This window comes from Peromyscus maniculatus, chromosome 1 (assembly GCF_049852395.1).
Source record: "Peromyscus maniculatus bairdii isolate BWxNUB_F1_BW_parent chromosome 1, HU_Pman_BW_mat_3.1, whole genome shotgun sequence".
NCBI classification, from domain to species: domain Eukaryota; kingdom Metazoa; phylum Chordata; class Mammalia; order Rodentia; family Cricetidae; genus Peromyscus; species Peromyscus maniculatus.
The window spans coordinates 153,450,869-153,471,909 of NC_134852.1; the positions used below are offsets into that span (position 1 = coordinate 153,450,869).

The 21,041-nt window shown below is 52.8% G+C and overlaps 1 protein-coding gene and 1 non-coding gene across 9 annotated transcripts in view; one reads left to right on the forward strand and one right to left on the reverse strand.

Annotated features, from left to right (window-relative positions):
• The window catches only part of LOC107401251 (uncharacterized), a 66,094-nt gene that overhangs the window by 11,250 nt on the left and 33,803 nt on the right, over positions 1-21,041 (reverse strand). The gene's annotated exons all lie outside the window — the stretch shown is intronic.
• Tspan32 (tetraspanin 32) lies at positions 479-14,588 on the forward strand. Of its 3 annotated transcripts, none has more exons than XM_006977294.4 (9): positions 479-626; positions 1,201-1,315; positions 2,229-2,326; positions 6,536-6,610; positions 10,197-10,298; positions 10,815-10,901; positions 12,264-12,347; positions 12,639-12,730; positions 13,785-14,588. In XM_006977294.4, exons 1-9 carry the CDS (start codon positions 561-563, stop codon positions 13,897-13,899), a joined length of 834 nt encoding a protein of 277 aa, XP_006977356.2. In that variant the 5' UTR covers positions 479-560; the 3' UTR covers positions 13,900-14,588. The 3 variants fall into 3 exon arrangements, with proteins under 3 accessions (XP_006977356.2, XP_076411792.1, XP_076411788.1); XM_076555673.1 differs by having other exon boundaries at positions 484-626; positions 1,021-1,315; XM_076555677.1 differs by lacking the exon at positions 12,264-12,347 and having other exon boundaries at positions 481-626; positions 1,021-1,315.

Sequence of the window (21,041 nt, forward strand, 5' to 3'; positions counted from 1 at the left end):
CAGGAGGACTTTGAGACACAGGGTCTTTAACCCAAACCCTGAAGGTTCTAACGTAGCTGAGCAGGTTAGTCCACTCTCCTAACCAATGCCAGGCATTGGGCTCTTCTCTTACTGCGCCACCAGACTCCACCCACTCCTGGTGCTGCAGTGTGGCCCAACCCCACCCACCGGGAGGCCTCATACACCTACAAAAGCCCAGCTGTCTTGGGCCAGGCCAGGGCAGCTGCAGGTATAGAAACTGCCCGCCCCCCTTCCTGCCTGCCCTTCTTCCTTCCCCCAACCCAGCCAGCCACTAGGTTACAAGGGCTGTTGACAGATGGGAGGGCACATCCTACCTACTGGGTCAGCTGTGGTCTGAGGTCCCCACCCAATGAGGAACCACAGAAGGGAGGGGAGCGGAGAGGACTGGAGGAAAGGGGAGGTGAAAAGAGAGGAGGGGAGGGGAGAGGAGAGGAGAGGGGAGGGGAGGGGAGGAGAGGAGAGGAGAGGAGAGGAGAGGAGAGGAGAGGAGAGGAGAGGAGAGGAGAGGAGAGGAGAGGAGAGGAGAGGAGAGGACCATCATGGAGCACTGGAATCGAATCAAGATTGCCAAATGCCAGATACTGATCACCAACTTCTTTGTCTTGGTAACATGCAAGTGGAACAGAAGGAGTGGGTGGGTAGGTGGGCAGTAGGGGGAATAATTCACCATGCCCAGGCCCTCCAGCACTGTGAGCTCCCCTCCCCCCACACCAGAGTCCCACAGACTGGGTCTGGGTCCCTGGTGGCCACCTTAGAGGACTGTGGACACCTGTCCTTGTAGGCCCAGCTGTTACCCCAAGGGGCAGTGAAGAGCCTGGGAGAACCTGGGTTGGCTGGTGGTTTGGAGTGCACAGGGGCTGCCAGGAAGGGGTGCTACTGGGGATCCGGGAGAGGACAGGGACCGCAGGGTCTCTGCAGACAGTTTGATGTGATCTTCTGAGCCCTTAGAGAAAACGGACGCAAGTATGTGTGGTGTGGACTTCTCTCTGTGTGTGGCAGCATGTCTGTGGGAGGACCTGTCCCTCCCATCCACAGAAACACGGAGGCCTCCTGCAGCGGCCTTGCTCCTGGAGGGAGCCAGGCTGGGGGCGCCCAGAAGCCCAGGCCCTACACTCTGTCATTGCGGGAGGGCCTGTGCCACTGTCCCCAGCTCTGATGATGAGCCCACCTCACTCTCAGCTGCTGGGCCTCTCTACGGCCACCATGGCAGCCATCACTCACTTTGGAGACCACTTGTCTGTCATTGGCCGTGCATCCGTGGAGAGGAACCCCTATGAAGCAATGCACTACTGGGGTAAGTGAGGCCAGAGATGGCTGCGGAGAGGAAGTGGGAGGGCTCCAGGGCCAAAAGCATCTGGGAGGAACTGACCTGACTCCCCCAGCCCTAGGCCGTCCGTCCGGAGGAGCTGGCTTTGGACAGAAGTCAGAGGTTGGGGGCAGGGAAGGGATGCCCCAGTGTCCTGGTTGCACTAACAGAAGTGGGGAGATGTAGGCAACATCAGGCACTCCTGCCCTGGTTCTCCGGCCACACGGGACTGTTGAAGCTGTGCCAGGCCCCAGATCTGTGCTTTCAGGGCAGGGATCAGATGGGGCTGTGGGACTCAGCAGTGAATGCCATATTCAGAGGGCAGAAAATGCCCAGCCGGGGCCACGCCAGCCAGAGTATCCCACTTCCACAAGAGCAGGGCTACTTTAACGAGGTGGGTGTTCCTGGTAGAAATGCAAGGAACCCAGGAAGGCGACCACCCAGTAGGAAATGGTGGGAGAAATTGAGGCCTTTGAATGGGGGGCTGGCAGCCCCAGTCCCTAGGCCCCCTGCTTTCTGAGGAGCTAGGCCCCGCCCAGGCAGGAAGCCTGAGGCCTGGGCCTGGACTGATAAGTCACAGCCCCACACTGCCACCCGTTCACTAGAGTATGGGGATGTGGCTTCAAGATAGTCTGTGAGGCAGGGAAGGCCGGGGGAAGGGGGTAAAGAGTATGGCCCCTAGCTTGCTCCTGCTCTTCCCCCTTCCTTCCCAGTCTTGAGAGGAAACAGGCTATTAGGCTATGGCACACCCCTTCTTTTTGGGGCCAGAGATTACGTGCCTCTTGGGACCTCCCCAGAAGTTGAATTCTAGCTCTGTGACCTCCGAAGTCGATTTCAGATCCAACCTCCATGCCCAGTCCCCACGCTCGATCCCTTACCCTCTGCCTCTCCCTTCCCACAGCCTTCTACGTGGGGATCAGCCTAGCAGGTCTACTGAGCCTGGGCGCTGCCCTGAGCACCATAGCCACAGTAAGGGAGGCCCACGGCCTCATGGCTGCGGTAAGTTCTGTGTGCTGCCAGATGACCCCAGCTTCCGACTCTCAGGCAGGGACAAGAGCTGGAGAGAAGTAAACCTGGGGAGCTGCCCGACCCCAGCAGAAGTATCCAGAAAGAAGCAAAGGTCAGGGGATATGCACCAGGGAGTCCCTCCACCTACACAGTTAGGACCTTCCACTTGTCCAGTCAGGACCCTCCCACCTGGACCAGTCAGGATCCTCCACCTGGGTCGTTTAGAAGTCTCCATAGGGCTTCCTCAGATCTAATAATGGTTCTGTAGGGCCCCTGAAAGAGAGTTGGCACTCTCAGCCCTGGGGCCATCTCCAAAGGCCCTAACAGGGCCTGGTTCTGATATCTAGCCAGAGCTGGATGAACTCCACCACTTCTCATTAGGAGACCAACCAGGGACAAGGAGGTCCCGAAGCTGATTCTGCAGCCTGGGCTTCCTTCTCACGGGTCCACTATCCCTGCCTAGCCATTGAAGAGAAGTTTCACAATCCCATGGAGGAAAGCTCTTGCTGGTGCCGTAACTATTCTCTATATGGGTGCCTTAGTGTGCCCCTACAACCAGATTCTATCTGCCAGGACTCTTCCCATGGCCACCCTGTCCCTGTTTGATCCAGGCTTTCCCAGTCACCTGAACCGGGGCAGCTCCTTCCTGGTCCCCTGGTCTCTTACCTGCCGCCCCCTCCCCACCTCCATTCCAGGCATACGATCTCATTTCCCTCCTCCACCCATCCCTGTGCCCCTGCTTGTAGGACTCCCACCCTCTGCCTATGAGTGACAGGGGGAACCCAGGAACCCTCAGGAACCTGAGCCAGAGGCTTTGCTTCCTGGATAGACTGAAACTAAACTCTGCATCCTGTCTTCATGCTCAGTACATTTGCTGACGACCCTTGGTTTCTAAAGACAGGGACAGAGTCACCTCCTACCCAGAGCTGCTTCAGGGACCAGACAGACCTGGGTGGGCCTGTGTGGTGGACTAGGCAGAACTTGGCAGCCCCCGCCTCCCCAGGATTGTTGCTCTGACGACACAGGGGCAGGGTGGGGATAATGCCGGCATGAATGAACACTGAACAAAGAGAGCCTGGACTTAGGGCCCAGAGGGAGGCCCTAGTGAAGAAGTCACAGAGCTGGTGGACCCCAGACGATTTGCGCCTTGCTAGAGGGAAACAAGGAGGAAAGACAAGATGGAGGCAGGGGTATGCAGAAGCCAGCCCGAGAGGCCTGCGCCTGGGTGTAACTTCAGCCACCAGGGGGCACCAGAGTCAGCACTGGGAAGCAGGAGGCGGCAGGCAGGTGGGCCCAGGGGCCCAGCTCCAGATCAGCCTATTCCCTCTCAGCCTTCCCAAGCTCCTCCCATGTCCTGCTTGGCACTTGATTTGTGGGCAAAGGATTCCAGGAGCATTAGAACCCACCCAGGCCTCCCAAGTCTTCCATTCCACATCCCTAACAGACTCTGGGCCTGGTGCGGTACGGTTATGTGGGTCAGGCTGAAAGGCACATCCAGACTCCTCCTGTTCAGAACTATGTTCTCAAAGTCACTCCAGGACCCGTGTGGGCTCTGCACTTTGCTGAATCCCAGCACCCTCTATCCCAGCGGGGACAGTAAAGCCCAGTTCAGTCACCACAGGGTCACTGGGAGTTCCACTGGTCACAGCCCCTTTGTGTCGTGTTTATATTAGTGCCTGTGCGCATGGTGGGTGCCGTCTGCCTCTGCCTGGCCTGTGTGCTGCCTGTGTGCTGTACCTGGCCTTCACGTCAGAGCACATAGAAAGGGGTCTAGGGAGTGGAAACATCCCCCACCGTGACTCTGTGCCCACGGCCTCCTCTCTGCTCTTTCCTGCACCACCTTCTGCAACACAGGAAATGGAAGAGCTCGCTAGCTGCAGGAAGCAGACTCAAGTTGTTTACAAGTTTATTTATCCATTCATTTTCATTTAGAATGAGTGGAGAGAAAAATGGTCACAGTTAGGCCTGGCCCAACCTCTCTCTGCACTATGCAGATCTTAAGACCCTTTCTACACACACACACACACACACACACACACACACACACACACACACAGAGAGAGAGAGAGAGAGAGAGACAGAGAGAGAGAGAGAGAGACAGAGACAGAGACAGAGAGACAGAGACAGAGAGACAGAGACAGAGACAGAGACAGAGACAGAGACAGAGACAGAGACACAGAGACAGATAGGCAGAGACAGACAGTTACAGAGACAGAGAGAGACAGAGGCAGAGACAGACAGTTACAGAGACAGAGAGAGACAGAGAAAGAGACAGAAAGACAAAGACAGAGTGGGAGGGAGGGAGAAACTCCCTCTTGAGAATGAAATGGTTTCTGGAAAGGGCTGGACTCTTGGGCTGGCTCACAGCCTCAGCTGGGAGGCAGAGTTGAGGAATGGCTTCCAGATGGGGAAGGCAGCCCTCAACTGCCAGCAAGAGAGAAGAGGGGGGAGGAGGAGACGGAGGGAAGAAAAGGTGGAGGAGAGAGAAGGCAGGAGCAGGGAGGAGGGGCAGGAAGGATAAAGAGAGGTGGGAGCAGAAGCAGCAGGCACCCAGGGCCAATCCAAGATAGTGATGCCGGCTCTGGGACAGGCAGGAGGGAGCAGGGGAGGGGCACCCCACCCCGACAGAGCCCACCCCCACCCAAGTTTGAGGCGCAGTGCCCAGTGGGTGACCCTAGCTCTTTCCATACACTTGGCAGAGCTAAGCTGGCCCTGGCACAGGCTGTTTGTCCCCATCATCCTGGCCTACAACTGGAGGTTGCTCTGCATACTGGTCACTTTTCCTCATCGGGGTTATCCCTGAGTGAGGCTGGGTTGAGACAGCCAGGCCACAGCAACCCACATCCGTTGAGTGACAGGCTAGTGACACTTGGGAGTGGGGTGGTGGTTGATACAGAAGGCTCAGTGGTCACACAGGGGCCTCTGTGTGTTGAGTGGACCTATGTGCATCGCGCTGAGGCTGACCATCAAAAGTGCTAGGCAGGGCGCGGAGGGTACCCAGATCGGAGGTCACTGGATGGGAATTTTGCCGTGTGCTATTGAGGAACAGGGTTCCTAGTCTAGAGTGACCCTGTGAAACTATTCACAGAAGAGTAGGAACTTGTACCAGTATACGGTCCAGGGAGAAGATCTGCACTGACCGCTAGCTTCCGTAGGAAGTAAGAAGTTGTACCCCGACTAAAAGAGAGAAGGAAAGGGTGGAGTGTGTAAAGAAGTCCCTTTTTAGCACTTGGGGTGAGGGGTGGGAGTGGGATGACCATAGAGACCCATGCAGTGGCGTAGAGCAAGGGTAGAAAACTCATGAGGGGAAGAGGTCATATAGTCTCTGGGGTGTCGAGCCTATGCCTGGGGTTATGGGCTGTGGTCCTCTATGAGTCAGACTGTAGAAGTTAGGATCTCCTTGGAAACGGTTTTTTCAGGAACAGAACAACAAAGAGCCCACAGAAGGCACGCTGTATGAGGTGGCCATTCTCTACCTTCAAGGGAGACATTTCTGGCTGGGGTGTGGGTCAGTTGATAGGGTGCTTGCCTAGCCCCCATGACACCCTCGTAAAGTCACTAACACTGAATAAAACGTAGTGGCTGCATACACCTGTAATCATGGCACTGAGGAGATGGAGGCAGGAGGATCACGAGCTCAAGGCCAGCCTGGGCTACAGGAGGCTCTACCTCAAAGGAGGGGATGGACAGTGAGGTGAGCGAGGCTGGAGAGATGGCTCAGCAGTCACAAGGGCTAGCCGCTCTCCCAGAGGATCCCAGTTCAGTTCCTAGGAAGCACACAGAACTACCTGTCGCACCTGTTCCAGAAGATCCAACACCTTCTTCTGTCCTCCCCATAAATGTAGATTTTTTTTTTAATCTAAAAAATGTCTAAAGGGCTGGGGCAGGGGTTTCTCCTGCCAACATTTCAGATACAGGGAGGCACTGCCTAGGCTTCCTGGGGTTACTGTTCCTTCTAGAAGTAGCTTCAGTGAGCTAGGGTCTCCACCATATTGGAAAGGCCTCCATTCCTGGGGAAGCATGTGACACCTTAGGTCACAGGTCCTCTGGAGCCACATAGAGCCTGGGGAGCAATATTTAATGGGGCTCAAGCTAGCAGCTCAGCCCAGCCACCTGGGGAAGCTACCTACCTGGTACCCTGCCCTACCTCCCCAGACCACATACCTAACTGTGCAATGACTCGGCCATCTCTGCCCATAGGGGTTCCTGTGCTTTGCCCTGTCATTCTGTGTCCTGGTGCAGATGGCATTCTGGAGATTCCACAACCCCACCCAGGTGAGTGCAGCCAGGACCCTCTATCTGGACCAGCCAGGCTCTTTGCTCAGAGTTTCTGTGTCACCCTCCCTCCCTGCCCAAGGAGATCCCCAAAGATTCACCCCAACCCTAATATTAAAGGAAAAAATATTTCTTCTGTGGTCTAGAATCTGGAAGAGGGTTGAACTCCCACAACAGTTGAGGGCACGGGTGTCCCAGTGTCCTGCCAGAGGCAGCAGGACCTAGCAGCATTTTGGCGGAACATTCCCTGTCCAGTGATGGGTGGTCTGGACGGCTGGAGGCCTGAGTCACAGTGTGGGTGGCCTCAGTCAAGACAGCTGCCTGGTATCAGGGGCTGGCCTCGGGTTAGCCTGGAGCAGCTGTGGCCCATCTCTCTGTTCTAAAGCTGTGTTTACATTCTGAGCCCTAAACTTGGGGACAGACAGAGAGGCCTTACAGTGACCAGAGGACAGACAGCAACTAGGGTTTAATGTACAGAAGGGAAGGGACCTCTTACTCCAGTCCCCGTAAGACTGATCACTAGGGCAGTTCTCTAAGGCGTGCCTGACCCTGAGTGGGCCAGGGCTTCCTCCCAGGCCCTGGCCTGCTGGCCTATCTGTTGTCCTGGAGTTCTGACTTCCAAGAGGGCCCATGTGAGCCCCGGTGAGCTACCTGGAGGTGAAAAGCACCCTGGGTTTGAAGTCAAAGGCAGAAGGCCAGCCTTGGGCAGGTCCGTTGTTCCCGCTGGGCCCCTGTGTCGGCTTCTCTCCATGGAGAGTAGAAGGCCCTGCTGGAGTGTGGCTGTGTGGTGGAGATGAGGCAACGGCGGAGGGGTGGTCAGGCTCCTCTGCGCTCCAGGTTGTCTGGAATGTGGACCTAGTTCTAGGTAGGCCCGGGCTGGAATGAGGCCATGTGTGGTACCAAGCACAGCTTGTGCAGAATCACCAAAACATCCTCCCATCATCCCATGTTCTCCCTACCAGTGGGTCAATCCAGGCCCAATAGGTCACGGCCTTAGACTTGGTCATCCCAGCTGCCCCCAGCCCCAAGGGTAAGAAAGGATACAGGAATCAACAAGTGATGCTTAGAAGCCACTCCCAGCTGCCCCAAACCTCCCTGGAAAGATCCCCAAGACATCCTAAAGCAAGGGTCTAGCAAGAAGCTGAAGGACGGAGGAAGAGACCTTGTCTGTCTCTGTAGACACAGGCTCTGGCCTGAAGTGAGGATGGGGTGCTCCTTCCTGATGCCCCTCCCAGGACATAGGTCTAGGCAGGCATCCAAGGTTGCTGAGGATAGCAGCGTGGCCCAGCCTGCGATGTAATGAATACAGAGTGATAGGACTATTCATTACACCCTCACGGTGGCTTCAGAGCTACTGGGCCACAATCTCCCACTGTCCCCGGGGAGTGGAGAATGAATTGTTCAGCTTTCCTTAATAATTCATGTCAAGACCAAGCATAGAACAGACATGTCTATGTGGCCTCAGGACCCAGCGCTGGCCCTCAAGCCACCTGCAGCTCCGCGTGGGGCCCTCCTGGCCATGGCTGTATGGCCCATCTGTACTACCCTGAGCTGGCAAACATGGGGGAAGGGAAGTCACCCAGCCCAGTCAGATATCACAGTGTCCTGGCCTTAGGGAGAAAGACGGGGGGACACCCTAGACACCAGTCTTCAATCTGCACATAACCTGGCTGCCGTGTCCTGCACAGCTCCGGGCACTGACCTGACAGGGGCGGCAAGGGCGTGAAGAAAGGACAGACACACAGGAAAGCTGGAATCGGGTGGGTTGAACCCTCTGGTGGGAACCCCGCAGTCCCTTCGCCCCCAGCAGCTCAGTGCGTTTATTATACACAGCTGAACAAGGAGGCGGGGTTATTACAAGCAGATAAACAAGGAGAGAGGGTTTATCGGATACAGCTGGACAGCCAGGCAGCTTTAGCTAGTCTCAGTGAGACTCACAGGGTAGCAAGCTCTGCCAGCTTCTCGTGGGTCTGAAGCTTTGGTCCTTGACAACAAACACCCACTCAAGACTTCATATACTCAGGGCTTTCTCCACCCTCCACGCTGGATAACACACTTACAAAGGAGAGTTTGTACCCCAGAAGCTGCTTGCCAAACCTGCAGACACAGATCCCTGCTAGGGGGGACCCCTGGGTAAGTGATGTGGAGGCTTGGGGCTCTGGCTTAAGAAGCCTGTGGTCTACCCTCCAGATTCCTATGGAAAAAGCAAACAAACAAAACTCCAGCCTCAAGTCTCTCACAGAGCACCCTGAGTGCCAAAATGGGTGCAGATGGCAATGTACTACCCCCGCCCCAGTGCAGGGCTCTCAGAGAGTCCATCCTGGTCTCCGAGGCCCCAAGGTCAGGTCCTGAGGTCTGGGCAGGCCTCTGTTGTTGTGCTCATGGTGGGTGGGATGCTGGGCAGAACCAAGCTGAGCTGAGCTCTAGAGCTGATGTCATCTCTATTGTCCTGCAGGAATGACAGTGCACAGAGGGCCCCTGGGCACTGGGACATCCCTGAAAAGTGGTAGGACTGAGGAGGGAAATAAAGTCAATTGTGCTAGGGAGAGGTGCAAAAAGGGCTAGTCCAATAGTGCCTGCTTGTTTCACCTACCTGCCCCACCCACCCTGACCAGCTCCAGGCGTTCCCAGCCCTCCCCAGGATTTGCTCTCTTAAGGACACAGTAACCCCACAGGCTTGAAGAAGCTGAGCCCATGAGAGGGCTCTGGCCCAGAATGACCAGCCACCAAGGCCAGCTTGGCACCTGCCCTGGGTGGGGGAGGGCCGGGGCAGGCTGAGCTGGGGATGACTCATGGGGATGTCTGGCTCTGCTGCATGGATGGAGAGGGAGAAATCGGTGCCAGGATCAGCAGTTAGCAGGGAGTTCCCTTGCCTCCTGCAGGGGCCTTGGGCCTGGGCTAGACTAACCAAGCACCTCTAACTGCCTACCTGCCTACTATGACCTGTAGGCAGATGGTGAGTGAGGCCCATAGTGGACATCATGCCATGGGACAGAAACCCTTCCTTTCTGAAAGGCAGGAGTGACCAGAGGAGGCATAGGGTTTCAACACCACCCCAGCCATTCAGGACAACTCTGTGTGACCTGGCTACTGGCCTGCATGAGGCTGGGAGTGGGGAGGATTCAGGGTCTTCAAGGCAGAAAGATATTGGAAGACTTGGCCTGGGCCAGGAGACCAGTGAGCCCTGCTTTCCAAATGCCTTCCTGGAAGAGATGAAGTTCCAGTTTGTCTCTGAAAACATTTTCAGCCTAGGGGAGAACATCTTGGGGTAGGGATTGAACAGGGTAGAGAAACAAAGCTAGGGGACAGAAGCAAAAAAAGTCTAGGCTGTTTGTGTGTGGAGCAAAAGCAGGGCCAGCCTTAGCCCCACCCAGCTTCCTTCTTCCTCTGCCTTGTCTACCTGGATCTGACCCCAGATCCCCTGACCTTCCCTGGTCCAAGACTAGAGCTCACCTTCCCAGTATTCCGGGTAGTTCTGGAGAAGGGTCCACAAGCACCTTAGGGAACAGAGGAACTAGTCCAGACCTCTGTCCACACTTCTCAGCCGGCTGGGTCTATTGCCTATATCCATATGCTCTTGGTGCAGGTGGAGGATGCAGTATTGGACACCTATGACCTCGTGTATGACCAGGCAATGAAGAGCCCATCTAGCAGCTGGTGGCAGGAGCTGGCCACCATCCAGGACACGGTGAGCCAGGGACAGGGTAGTCATACTTGCTGTACTCCAGAGAATGGGTGCCAGACATCCTCTAGAGTCAGCCATCCTGGCCAGGCTTCAAGAGATGATCCCAGGACACAGGTCCCATTGCAGGTAGATGACTGAGATCTCACCCATCCCCCTCTGTCCCTAATAGGACTGGCTACCCAATGTTAGTGCAAAATCAAAGGGCAATGCCCTTGTTCAACATGGAATGAGAATCCCAAGAAGGAATTGGTATTCTTCAAGGAAGCAGGTTTCCAACCACTAGGCAGGCAGCAGGGACCTGCTATAAGGGGAAGAGGTCCTCAGAGAGTCATGCTGTTCCATCACCAGGGCCAAGTCACTGGTGGCTAGTTTTACAGAAGCAGCTGTGATCCCAAGCCCTGGCTCTGGTCTCTTGGGGGCCCAGTTTGCAGAATCATCTAAGTTACATGTGCCTTGGAGCCTTAGTTTCCCATCAGTGAGTTCTGCCCACGCTATGCTCCTCTCTGGTCTGTCTTGCAGTTTCTGTGTTGTGGGAAGAAGTCTCCTTTTGGGCTTCTGGCGAGCACCAGAGCCATCCTGTGCCAGGGCCAGGAGGCCATGAGAGAGGTGAGGAGGAGGGGGATGAGGGCTTCTGCACTCAAGTCCAATGAGGGCTGGACACTTCACAGGTAGAAACCTGTGAAGGGACATCTGCATCCTCTTTGTCCCTGTGGCCTCTCACATCTTGGAATGTGCCCTCAAGTCTCAGGGATGTACCCTCCCTGGGGCGGGGACTCGTGGGGTGGCCAACTTGACCCCCAACTCCCTTCTGCAGGCTAGCATCAGGCATGTGCCCGCCCACTCTTCCCCTCCTTCATGAGGCTTACCCAGACCATCAAGCTCCTCCCCCACTCTCCCCTCTGAAGCTTCTAGAAGCTCAAAGCTAAGGCCCTACATAACAGAGTGATCAGCTATTTAGGGGGAGTAGGAAGGGGTCCCCAGAAAGCGCAGAAAGTGCTACTGGAAAGCCAGGGTGTAGCCTTCTGCTCTGAGGACTAGGCTCTGACTCACTCACCCCCCACCCTGGCCCTCTCTCCCTACCCAGCCCCCTCTTTGTCCCATCCCCCTGCTATCTTGGAAACAAACCAGCCCTATCTCATGGGGAGAGATGTCTGGCTACCCTCCAAGAAACAAGAGGGTGGGGAATGGCTCAAGGCCCAGCAGGGAAGGGAGCTGGCCTGCTGGGAAGGGGCTGAGAGTCAGGGAGTCCCATCCACCCAAGAACAGTCCTCAGGTCTGAAATACAAAATAGCTCAGCACCTGCCTCCTACCCCAGGGTGGCCAAGGACTGGGCTGCAAAGGACCCCTGGTGGGAGAGAAGCAAGGCCAGAGCAGGCCAGTGAGAGGACCACTTGTTTGCCAAAAGGCAAGAAAGTACCCTGTAGGGCTCCACATGGTCCAGCCTATCTTCACCCTCCCCAAATGCTATCCCCCACAAAAATGCCAGCATCTGAATGTCCCAGAGGTCAGCTGTCACCTTCCTGTTTCTAGAAAGGGAGACTCTGTTGATGTCAGACCCACAGCAAAGAGTCTAGCAGTTCCAGATTCTCTGTCCTCACCAGTCTCTGGGGACTAGAGTACTTTCACTCTGGACTGCCTGGAGACAAACAGTAGCCCACTGGAGGAGCTCAGAGCAGCTAGAACAGAGGAGGAAGGCCCTCCCTGGCCCCCAGGGCAGTGGGTCACTGTCCCCACAGAGACAGGCACCATGCCCTCAGTCTCAAGGTTCATGAAGCCTCTTTTCCAGAGCGCTCAGCAGTCCTGCTTGGGAAGGTGCATACCTTGACTGCCCTGGCCTCGGCACTGGCTGAGCAAATCATGCAGCCCCAGGGGCTTCTGGGAGAAAAGTGGAATGGGGAAAGCTGAGCACACTGTGCAGGGAGGGCCAGCCAGGGTGGGCAATCAACCATGCATGTTGCCTCTGTCCAGGACTGCCTACAGAGCATCGGGAAGTTTCTGTGGACACACTACAGAATCGCCTCCACCCTGACCTGCACCAGCCTGGCCCTCACGGTAGCCACCAGTTCCTTCCTTGTCCTCCTTCTATCCTGCCCTGCCTTGCCCCTTCCCAGACAGAAGCAGTCCTGGGCTACTGCCTCAGGCCAACACTCTAGTCATGGCACTACCAGGATCTTCCAGGCCCAGTCAGCAGGAGGAGCCAGCCCCTGACCCAGGGAGGTGGTCTGGTGTCTATCTCATGCCCCCCATTTCCCAATCATAGAAACTTCCCTGGAAGTGGTAAGGATCTGTCACCAGGACTGCTGATGGCTGCTGACTCCTGGGCATCTCTCCTGATTGCTCCAGGTATATGCCATGATGCTCTGCGCCTTCCTCTGGTTTGCCATTCACTCCTACTGTGGCTTGGATCGAAAAGGCAGATACACCCTGAGCCCACGGTAGGCCCCCCTCTCTCTGGAAGAGTCTCACAGCACCACTATATATCCCAGTATATCTAGTCTCACACCATGGATGTGTTACCTGTGCCCAGTAGGGCAGGTGTGGCCTCCATAGGAAGCTCTTTGGAATTGTGGGGTGACAACATGCCCTCCTCTATTCTGCCCATTTCCAGTCTCTGATGAGAACTGACATCACTCTGCCACCAACACAGAGATATGAAGATTCCAGCCCCCACCCCACCTCCTGCCACCCAGTAGAGCTCCCAGGCCAGGATACCTGGGCTTAAGGAACCCCAAGACTCCTTATTGACAGAGTCAGGAAGGACCAGTCCCAGCAGCTAGGAAAGCCCTTCTGTTCCCAGAACACATGGACCTTCCTGTCAGCAAGCTCCGCTCACCCACCCACCTACTCAATGCTCTGACATCTGGATCCCTATGTGCAGCATCTGCATTGCCCGTTCTGAAAACAGTCATGCCATTCCCTTCAGAGCATTCTGGGGCATACTTTTAAATGTTCATATGTGTGCACACATGAGTGTGTAGAGGCTGGAAGACAATACCAGTTGTTATCCTCAGGAATGCTGTCCTGCTTTAAAATGGAGTCTCTCCCTGGCCTGGAACTCACCAATTAAACTAGACTGGCTGGTTAGAGAGCCCAAGGGAGTCTTCCTGTCTCTACCTCCCCAATACTGGGATTACAAGCAAGCACCACAATGCCTAGCATTGTTAGGGTTTTAGGAATCAAACTCAGGTCCTTATGCTTGCAAGGCAAACATTTTTTTAACATTTATTCATTTATACTTTATTTAATTAGCAGGAGAAGGGGCATGTGTGCATGCCACTGACTGAATTATAGTTCAGTCCCTTTTACAGTACCTTCTAGAACATTCTGAAACAGCCTCACCACCCACTCTAGACTATTCTGGGATGGACTTGCAGTCCCTTCTATGATGTTCTATAACAGCCTCATAGTCCCTATAGAACATTCTGGAACAGATATCCAGTTCTTCCTAGAACATGTAGAACAACTTCACTATCTCCCTTTGCTTCTCAGAGTCCATGGCTGCCAGCCCCAGGAACCCAGCCTCTTCAGATGGACCAAGGGTGGGCCAGTGCTTCAACGCCCCTCTGAAACACAAGCGTTTGCTAACTATTCGACACCCCTCTGAAGCACAGGTGGTTGCTCATTGGGTCTGGTAGGATGCTTACTGTCTGCTTGCCCACAGAGATGAAGACTCTGGCCCTGCGCCCTCCCATGACCCACATGGTGGGGGAACGGAAGGGGAGAAGATTCCACCAGATGTGTTAGTTACTTTTACATTGTTGTGGCCAGACACCTACCAGACACAGGGAAGATTTATTCTTGCTCATGGTTTCAGAGAGATTCTGGTTCATCACAACAGGAAAGGCATGGAGGAGTGGCTGTGTCTATGTCAGCAGGAATATAAGGTGGCAAATGCTGGAGGCTAGATGTTGAGGTAAACCAACTTCCTCTGGGTCATCATGGACCACCTTTGCTCTGTAGTCACGACAACAAAATGCATGGAACCCCATGGCAATAGCCAGGTTTTTGGTAATGGCCATGGGGCTGTTAATGCTTCTTAGTTTAGGGAGAAGAGGTCACCATATCCTCACCTGCAATTCCAGCTACCACTCCCTCCTGCCAAGAAACTGTTAGGATCTTGGGAGGTGCCAGAGTGTGAAAAGCTAACTGAAGCCAGGTCTCCATGGTCCAGCATCCATGAGATTGTCGCCTATCATGGGGTGGGGCTTTTTAGGTAAGAACACTGTTTGGGGGTCACCCACGCTCCCTATAAGTAACTCCTCACCCCAATAAATCCATTGCTTCAAGTTGAAACTTGAGTAGAATCCTCTCTATTGTCCATGCCCCACCTGGGGTGACTGGTTTCTTGCTCGTGTTTCCCAGGGAAAAGTCATGTAATAGCAGAGAACAGGTAGAGTGGAACCAGGGGCAGTGTCTTAGGGTTTCCATTGCTGTGACCGTGACAACGGCAACTCTTCTAAAGGAAAACATTTAACTGGGGCTGGTTTACAGTTCAGAGGTTTTTAGTCCATTATCATCATGCTGGGAAGCATGGCGGCATGCAGGCAGACATGGTGCTGGAGTGGTAGCTGAAAGCTCTACATCTGAATTGGCAGAGAGTAGGAAGAAAGAGTGATGATGGGCCTGGCTTGAGCATCTGAAACCTCAAAGCCAGTCTCCAATGACACACTTCTTCCAATAAGGCCACACCTCCTAATAGTGCCACTCCCTATGAGCCTATGAGGGCCATTTTAATTCAAACCACCACAGGCAGGTATAACCTTCCAAAGCCCACCCCTAATTACCTCCTGCTAGCCAGACTCTACTTCCTACAGGCTCTACAATACCATCATTAGCTGGGGACAGAACATTCAGAATATGAGCCTGTGGGAGACATTTCAGATCAAACCCGTGACACAGAGCAAACATTCGGGAGCCTGTGGAAGACACCAGATTAAAACTATGACATCAGGTAAACAGCTCCATGCAGAACAGATAGAAACACCTAGGGTGAATTGGTGAGTCTGTGGAACAGGACAGACTAGGTCAAGGACAGAGGAAACCAGCACAGGGTGGGCAGGAGCCCTGGTCAGATGTAGTCCTGCGCCTGCCCCTTCCAGACATTGTCACATTCATGTCCTATGCTGGGAAGGGAAGAGCATAAACCTGGCAGCAAAGTCTGTGTCTGTCACTGTGACAAAATACCTGAGAAAGTCAACTTAAAGAAAGAAGGGAAGAAAACCAACTCAAACCTGAGAAAGTCAACTTAGTTTGACTCGGGTTTTTAGAGGTCTCTGCCCATGGTTAGCTGGCTTCATTGTTTGGGGGCCCCAATGAGGCAGAACATAGCAGGCTATGTGTACAGTGGAGTAAAGCTAACACCTCATGGTGGCCAGGAGTAGAGAGAAGGGCCAAAGATAAAGAAACCCCCTTCTCAAGGCACCACTCAGTGACCTCTTCCTCAAAGGAGGCCTCACTTTCTAGTTTCCTTTTTAAAAATGCCATATTAATCACTTCCCAGAAATCCAGCCACTGAGCCCTGCCCTGGGGGCCATGCCTGCAGCACGTGCGTGCGTGCGTGCGTGCGTGCGTGCGTGCGTGCGTGCGCTCACAACAGCAACCTGGAGTAGCAGCAACTTGTGGGTCAGAGCCCAGATAGGGTGGGCAGGTTCTCCACCAGGCAAGAGGACAGGTTAGCTGGGCCCTACTCGGAGGCTTCTAGAAGCTCCCCCATCTGGGCTCACTCTGGCTGCTGGAAGAACCTAATTGATTGCAGCTGTGTTCTCTCCTCAGCGGCTGCCAGCTAGGACAGCTTTCTGCTCTGTGAATTTGGTTCACTGCCCTCCAGCCTCTTCTTCAGACCCATGGGGCAGGCCTGGCCTTCCTTGTGCTCTGCATTCTCCAGCTTCCACCGGCTGGTAAAGCTCTTTGCTTTGAAGGACACACGATGATCGTGTCTGAACAAGAATTCTTTCTTCTGATACTGGTCAAATGCGCCGTGCCTGACACTGGCCATTTGACCACATTCAAGTGCACAGCTCAGCAGAATTAACATCCACCCACAGCATCTGCCTCCAGAACTTTCCATCTTCCCAGACTGAAACTCTGTCCCCATTCAACACTGACTCCCTGCGCCCTCCCCAGCTCCCTGCTCCCTGTCCTGCTTGCTGTCTCTGTGGATCTGGGGAGTCTGAGGCCCTCCTAGGAGTGGCTATCCTACCATACCACGGTTCATCTGTGTTGCAAAGTGAGGAAGAAATCTTACTATGCTTACCACGGCCTCCTAATCACCTACTGGGGGATGGAGACAGAGCACGGTGGGAAACTGGATCTAAAACTCCTGCTCCTGTAGCCACCACCGCCACACGACAGTTCAGCCACCTCTACAGAGAACTTTCACCTGCTCTTAAATGGTCACACAATCTGTACGAACTGCTAAGTCCCAAGGAGATACACTGACCTAACCGAGGCTGAGGCCCCAAATGCAGCCTATAAGAGAACTTCCCCTGAGGGAGGTGACCCTGCCTCACACCCAGACCCAGAAAGAGAGGGTCCCCCCAAATCAGAGCCATCCTGAAATTGGTCACCAGACACATGGAGAAGAAGCCTGTTAAAGCCACCTTGTGTTTCTGATGTGCATGCTCGCTCCTTCCCACACATTCACTTCCTCAAATAGGAGGACTAAAGCACTCCACATCTGAAGACACATGGGGTTTTCTCCCTAGGGGATTCCCCCAACATCACAAGCATTTGGTCCCGAGACAGAAAGTTCGGGGGCTCTGGTGGCAAGCACTTCTTCCCTGGTTCCATTCTTGTCATCTCGCTCTGCTTCACCCTGTGAAGTCAACATTGAAGAACATAGACAGGCCGTTCTAGTTTGGTGATTAAACACTGACCCAAACCAACCTGGGGAGGATAGGGTTCATTTGGCTTACACTTTCAGGTAACGGTCCATCATTAATGAAAGCCAGCTCAGGAACTCAAGCAGGATGGGGACCTGGGGGTAGGAATTCAAACAGAAACCACATAGGAACATTGCTTACTAGTTTGTGCCTCATGACTTGCCCATTCTGCCTTCTTATACAACCCAGGGCAGCACTGCCCACAGTGGGCTGGACCCTTCCACATCATTGTCAATCAAGCAGATGCCCCCCACAGACTTACCTACAGGGCATCTGATGAAGGCAATTAATTATCCAACTGAAATTCCCTCTTCCCAGATATGTCTAGATACACAGGGCGAGGTAGTACATATGCATCTGTAACCCCAGCACTCAAAGGGGCAGAGAAGGAGATTGTGGGTTTGAGGCCAGCATGGACTAAATAGAAAGACTCTGGTTCAACAGAAACACCAAAGAAGGGAAAAGGAAAGGGAGAAGTAAGACAGGAAGGAGAAAGGAATATAGGACCCCATACACAATGGCGGTGGGAAGACAGGGATAAAGGAGGAGTGTGAGATCGAGTCTGTAAAAGGTGCACAATACAGCATGAAAACAAAATCCACCAGATGCCATCAGAGAACGCTCATCTCTGCAGCTCATCACCAAGTCATGGTGTGTGAGGCTTTAAACAGCCGTGGTTGGCTCTGCTGTCCCAGCTCTTCATTCCCGGGACAATCTCCTCTAGACTCTTGTTGCCATTTCTTGTATCACTCTCGTGGTGGGGTAAGAGAGCCCGGACCACCCAAACCTGCCTGGAACGAGCATCACCATCCTTACTTCTTCATTTTAGCACTACTCAGCCAGCACCCGTTAGGTTCTCTTAACCCAGCAGCAGAGGAACCCAAAGTAGCCGGGTTGTCACCCCAGCTTCTAGCCCTGTAGTAGTACACTCTACACTCTGTTCTCTGACCAGGGTTTTCCCCTGTTGGCTACTGAGAGCTTCAACCCAGGGAAACGACTTCGAAGGCGTGAGGCAGAACTTCTATGATGGCTCATTAGCTATCCTTACAAGGAGTGGTGACCCCACATCCACCCCATAGGCTTCCAACCCAGGGGTTCTGGTTTGAGGAAAGCGGCACCACATTGGTTACACAAACCACATGCTACAGGACACCATGCAGTTTTGCAATGGAATCTCCCAAGGTGATCTTAAGTGATACCTAAGAAGCGACTCAAAACCCTACAAAATGCCCCTAATCACTCATTATTTGAATAGCAACTTCAGTGAATCCCAGGGCAGCCTCCCCACGATCTTCTCTGCCTTTGGCTTTAAGACTAGTTCCTTAACCAGAAACAATGATATGGGTTGGATGCAGTTAAGTTGAAATTTAATGTAAAGTGTCGCAGTTTGATCCCCATTGTGAGGATTAAAGGATACAAACTTAATCCGACTGTGATGTTCAGAAACAGGCCCTCTAGGAGCAAAGAGAAAGAAATACATGCAGGCCTACTTGCTTGGCTGCTCCCAGCTAACTTTCTCCTTCCTGTTACTGTTCTGGACCATCTGCCTATGGAATGGCATTGACCTCAGTGGGCTGGGTCTTTCCACATCAATTAACAATTGAGACAATTCCCTCACAGCCAGCCCCACAGGCTAAGCTAACCTGATAATAGGGTCACAAGGATAAAGTCCCACAAGTTTCCTGATGGCTTTACACTCATCTTGTCTCCTGCCGTGGGGATGCCCTTTGTTGCCCCAGGACTCCGAAGCAAGGAGGCCATCACCAGTGGAAAGCCCCTTTACCATGCCCTTGCAGAAGCTTGAACAAAATAAAACTTTCAAGATCATCTTGCCTCAGGTATTTCATTATGGTAATGAAATGCTGACTAATATAGAAAACTGGTACCAATGGATAGATCTCATTAGAAAAGAGAATCAGAATAGATAGTATGGATGGTTGGGGGAAGCTGGAACAGGATCAAGTGTGGAGGGAGAGGAAGAGGGGGCAAGGAAGAGGTTATGGAAAGAGACTGCTAAAATTAAGGGCCATTTGAAGGGTAACAGAATACAGTAGAAGCTTCCTAAAATATATACATATATGAAGGTGATCTAAAGGAAATCGTCAAATGATGGGGAAGACAGAGTCCCATCTGGCCATCTCCTGTCACCAAATGAAGCTTCCTGTAGAGGCATTGGGTTACATGTAATTGAGTTGTTGGCCAAAAGGGTCTCGGGGGAATCTCCAAACAAGCCAGGGGCTGTTGCCAGGACAATAGATTACTCTACACAAACCTGGGACAGCAAGGCCCCATTGCTGAAGACAATACCTACACAACTCATTGAACATGGAGAAGTCAACCTGGCGCCACATGGGGCCTTGACTCCTACATCTAGCATCTTTGGTACAGGTAGGTACTCTGCACACCACCAACAAAATAAGGTAAACACCAACACAGCTGCAAAACCTTTGATCCACAGTGGTGTCCTGGCCACAAGGTATGCCAGGGCAATGGTGGCACAAAGCTTGTAGGAATAGTCAACCAATATCTGATTTGACTTAAGGCCATATGATGGAATCCATACCCAACACTGCTTGGGTGATCAAGAACCAGAGACTAGATAGATAGCCTTGGGACCTAGAGTAAAACCAAATACTAAAAATGTTCTTAAAAGAAAAAACAAAACAAAACCAAACAACAACAAAAAGAGTAGCAATAAAATGACTCCTAAGGACATTCTGCTATACTCCTGGGTCAGTGCCATCATCAGAGAAGCTTCCTCTTGAAGCAGATGAGAACAAACCCAAAGTTAGACATCATGCAGAAAGAGAGAGAGAGATCTTGGAACACTCACTCTTAAATGGGATGTTTTTATCAAACCCCTCCCCTCAGGAGTCAGGGGACCCACAGAAGATGAGGTGGAAAGAGTGTAAGAGCCAGAGGGGATGGAGGACACCAAGAAAACAAGGCCCTCTAAACCAACATGATCAAAGAACATATGAACTCACAGGACCCACTTGAGCCTGCACCAGGTCCTCTGTGGATATAGTATGGCTTCCAGTTTAGTGTTTTTATGAGATTCCTGAGTGTGCAAACGAGTGGGTATCTGATTCTTGTACCTTCTCTTGGGCTATTTTCCTTCTGTTCATTTATCTTGTTCAACCCTGACGCAACTGTTTTTGTTGTATCTTATTATACATTGTTTTATTTTATTATTATCATCCCCAGAAGCCTGTTTGTTTTCTAATGAGAGACAGAAAGGGGGTGGATCTGGATGGGAGGGGGTGGGGAGGAACTGGGAGGAGTAGAGGAAAGGAAACCGAAATCAGGATATATTATGTGAGGAAAAAAAATCTGTTTTCAATAAAAGGAAAAAATAATTTTAAATAAATAAAAACTTTTAACAAAGAAAGAAAGATCGAACATTGGTACCAAGAGTCTCGTTGTTGTTAAGTATACCTAACATAGACTTGGGTCTGTGCTGGCAGAGGATGGGAGGGTTTGAAGGAGTGGTTACAAAATGACTAAACTATGCTGGAAGACGGCTAAATGGTTAAAAACACTTTCTGCTTTTGCACCCACACTAGGCAGCTCACAACCACCCATACCTAACCTCAGCTCTAGGGCATCCAACTCCCTTTCTGGCTTTACATGCACACACTCACACACATATATACATAAAATTTGAAATAATAAAGAAAATGGGGCTAAACTGCTGTAAAAGTAGGGCATTGTGGGTAATTCTAGTGTGGGTACAAAAGACAAGAGACCAGGAAAGATCAAGGACATATTAAGGACTGCCTACATGGTTGTAATTAGGATGCTGATGGAAGGAAGTTTGTCAGTCATGGCCAGGCTGACGAAGTCTCTGTTGGAAATGAGGACT

What these genes read in the sequence shown, in the direction of transcription:
- Tspan32 (XM_076555673.1), top strand. Translation starts at nt 561, where the DNA reads ATGGAGCACTGGAATCGAATCAAGATTGCCAAATGCCAGATACTGATC. An exon ending in TGGCCACCATCCAGGACACG is followed by an intron (nt 10,299 to 10,814) that starts GTGAGCCAGGGA and finishes TCTGTCTTGCAG; the next exon opens with TTTCTGTGTTGTGGGAAGAA. An exon ending in GCACCAGCCTGGCCCTCACG is followed by an intron (nt 12,348 to 12,638) that starts GTAGCCACCAGT and finishes TGATTGCTCCAG; the next exon opens with GTATATGCCATGATGCTCTG.